Below are 2500 nucleotides of genomic sequence, written 5' to 3' on the forward strand. Positions count from 1 at the left end.
ACTCAAACCCAAACAAGGACATTGTCCTTTGACCAATACGAACTTCCAAAACCAATCACGTGAACTTCGAATTAAGGTAATTGGGACAATTGATATTCATGCACAGGGCATTGAAAAAATGCAGTAAAAAGATGGGGTCACCGTGCTTGTTTTCGCGTTGCATGTCCGTTATTTTAAGTGTTTTTTTACCGAATTAGGCGAGAAGCGTTTGAAACTTGATCAAACGGAAAAATTGAAGTGTAATCTTTAACACCGGGGTGATGCCTTTCATTTAAGGAGGAAGCTGTAAAAATGTTATCTCTGGTGACACACTGGGCGCGCATTGACGACACACAATTAGGTCGACCCAAGCTGTCTGGTCAGGAGGAAGCAAACCCAATAGCAGTGCCTATGATGCTGTTGTACGTGATTGAAGAGGTTTGCCGCGATGACGAAGCTCTTCATCAGACTTACAGTGAGGACCAGGAATGGGCAGTGCAACAAATTTTAAATCACTTGCAGGTAAATTTAAACAAATCAAAAGGTGTTTAGCGTTGTCTGTACTCTTATCGACAACGATATTCGTCATCACAGTGGTCAAAATGTTGTGGACTCACGAGGCGCAACCCAGTGAGTCCACAACAAATTTTGACCAAAGTGATGACAAGTATCGTTGTCGATAAGAGTACAGACAACGCTGAACCACTTTCGAGTTGTTTTTTACCACAATATTCAACACCAAAGACAGTTTTTATTTCAGAGCGTGACGAAACTCAAGACTCAAAGAAAGAGCAAGCGTTGTCTATACCTTTCTCGCAATATGATTGGTTTATTTCCCAAAATGGGCGTTCCTGATTTGCTGTTACATTGCGTGACAAATTGACACGAGCATGACGCGTACAGCATTGTCTAGACGACAATGGCAAATTAGCAATCAGAATAGCAATTGTGGTAAAAAACACTTTCTAATGAGGTCGAATGCAGTGCAACGTCGGAGAGAGCGTACGACAGCGACGGTGATGAGAACGCAAGTAATGTACGACTTCAATGAGAAAACTGCAGCTTCACACCGTCCGTTTTACAGTTCGATCCATTTCTCGCCATCCTCAGTGAAGGGACAACAATGAAAAATGGGCGAACTGTCCTGTGGAGGACGTAAGCGCACGACTCCAAATTTCAGTTCCCTTTCAACATTTTTTACTTCCATTAAAGTAAATTTGAATCATCCGGTATACATTTCATATCCGAAACGTGATTAACCATCATGAATATTTATGAGGTGCTTCTCCCAAACTAAGTAAAGCGAAAAACCAGAATTTTAGAAGCGGATTCGATGTTTCTGTTCACAAAAGTCGAATTCGTCTTAAATGATTCCTAAACATCTCTATTGAAAAATCCGGCTTAAACATTACAACTAAAATGGTTTAGATTACCGCATTGAAGAAAAATGCATATCACGTTCGATCATTTCGCTCCATTGCCCAGCGCGCCTTCAAATTTCACGCTTCGAGACTAAAAAACTCTCGAATGTCTTGCACCATTCTGCGCGATGGGTTACCGACGCTATCGTCCTAGGGTAACCTCTCTTACAAAGCACGCAACCGGGAACCAATTTTAAAGAGGAACAAAGAAGAAGTAAATGACACAGGGAAAACAGAACCTTTTTTCAGTCTTTTTTCTGCACACAACAAAAAGTGTCATGTTCCTGAAGGCAAGTTTCCGGAAATTCCCTCTCTTCACCAAAATAAGCTAATTCATAAATACAAAAGCACGGTTTGAATAACACGTCAGTAATGAAATATCCATGAAGTTTTCCAAAAACGTTTCCAAAAAAGAGGTTTATTGTTATTCGCTTGCATGATGTTAAAACTAATATTTTGTTACACCCATTCGTTCTCAGAGAAGGGGGCAGGTTGTTCTTGAAAAAGTCTCCGAAGACGGAAGAGAAATCTCCGGCTCAGAAGGTCGACTCATCAACCCCGGACACGCTATCCAAGCAGGATGGTTCCTTCTTCAGTACGCTACACGCAAAAAGAACGAGGAGTTAGCGAAGATTGCCATTGACAAGTTCATCATGCAGTCATTCGAGATCGGATGGGATGACATGTATGGAGGAATTATATATATGCTGGATGCAAACGGTTACTCTCCAACTCAACTTGAATGGAATATGAAGCTTTGGTGGCCGCATGCTGACGCTCTTATCGCATTCCTTATGGCGTACAAGGAAACCAGAGATGAAAACTTCATAAAGAAATTTGATCTTGTGTTTCAATACACCTTCTCACATGTAAGCGATGCTGCGTTTTGTTACCTGACAAGGCTTAAACCTAGTAAATTATTTAATCCTTATTTAAAGTTAGCAATAAGAGAGCATTGTTGGCGAACTAGAGTAATCTTTGCTATTGGCATCGTTAAGTCGTGTCGATAATACACTCAAAATTCAAATGTTTGTTAGAAAGGTTGGCGACTTCTTTCTTTTTGAAAACGGGATTTTGTGATAAACGCGATCAGCCTGCGA

General features: G+C 40.8%; 1 protein-coding gene across 2 annotated transcripts in view; it reads left to right on the top strand.

The window, feature by feature from the left end:
• The window catches only part of LOC137975289 (N-acylglucosamine 2-epimerase-like), an 18499-nt gene that overhangs the window by 10681 nt on the left and 5318 nt on the right, over positions 1-2500 (top strand). For both annotated transcript variants that reach the window (XM_068822384.1, XM_068822385.1), the window contains exons 7-8: positions 277-501; positions 1880-2269. In XM_068822384.1, coding sequence (XP_068678485.1) covers positions 277-501; positions 1880-2269 — 615 coding nt within the window. The remainder of the gene's footprint in view (positions 1-276; positions 502-1879; positions 2270-2500) is intronic.

The sequence above is a fragment of the Montipora foliosa genome, chromosome 11 (assembly GCF_036669935.1).
Source record: "Montipora foliosa isolate CH-2021 chromosome 11, ASM3666993v2, whole genome shotgun sequence".
Taxonomy (NCBI): domain Eukaryota; kingdom Metazoa; phylum Cnidaria; class Anthozoa; order Scleractinia; family Acroporidae; genus Montipora; species Montipora foliosa.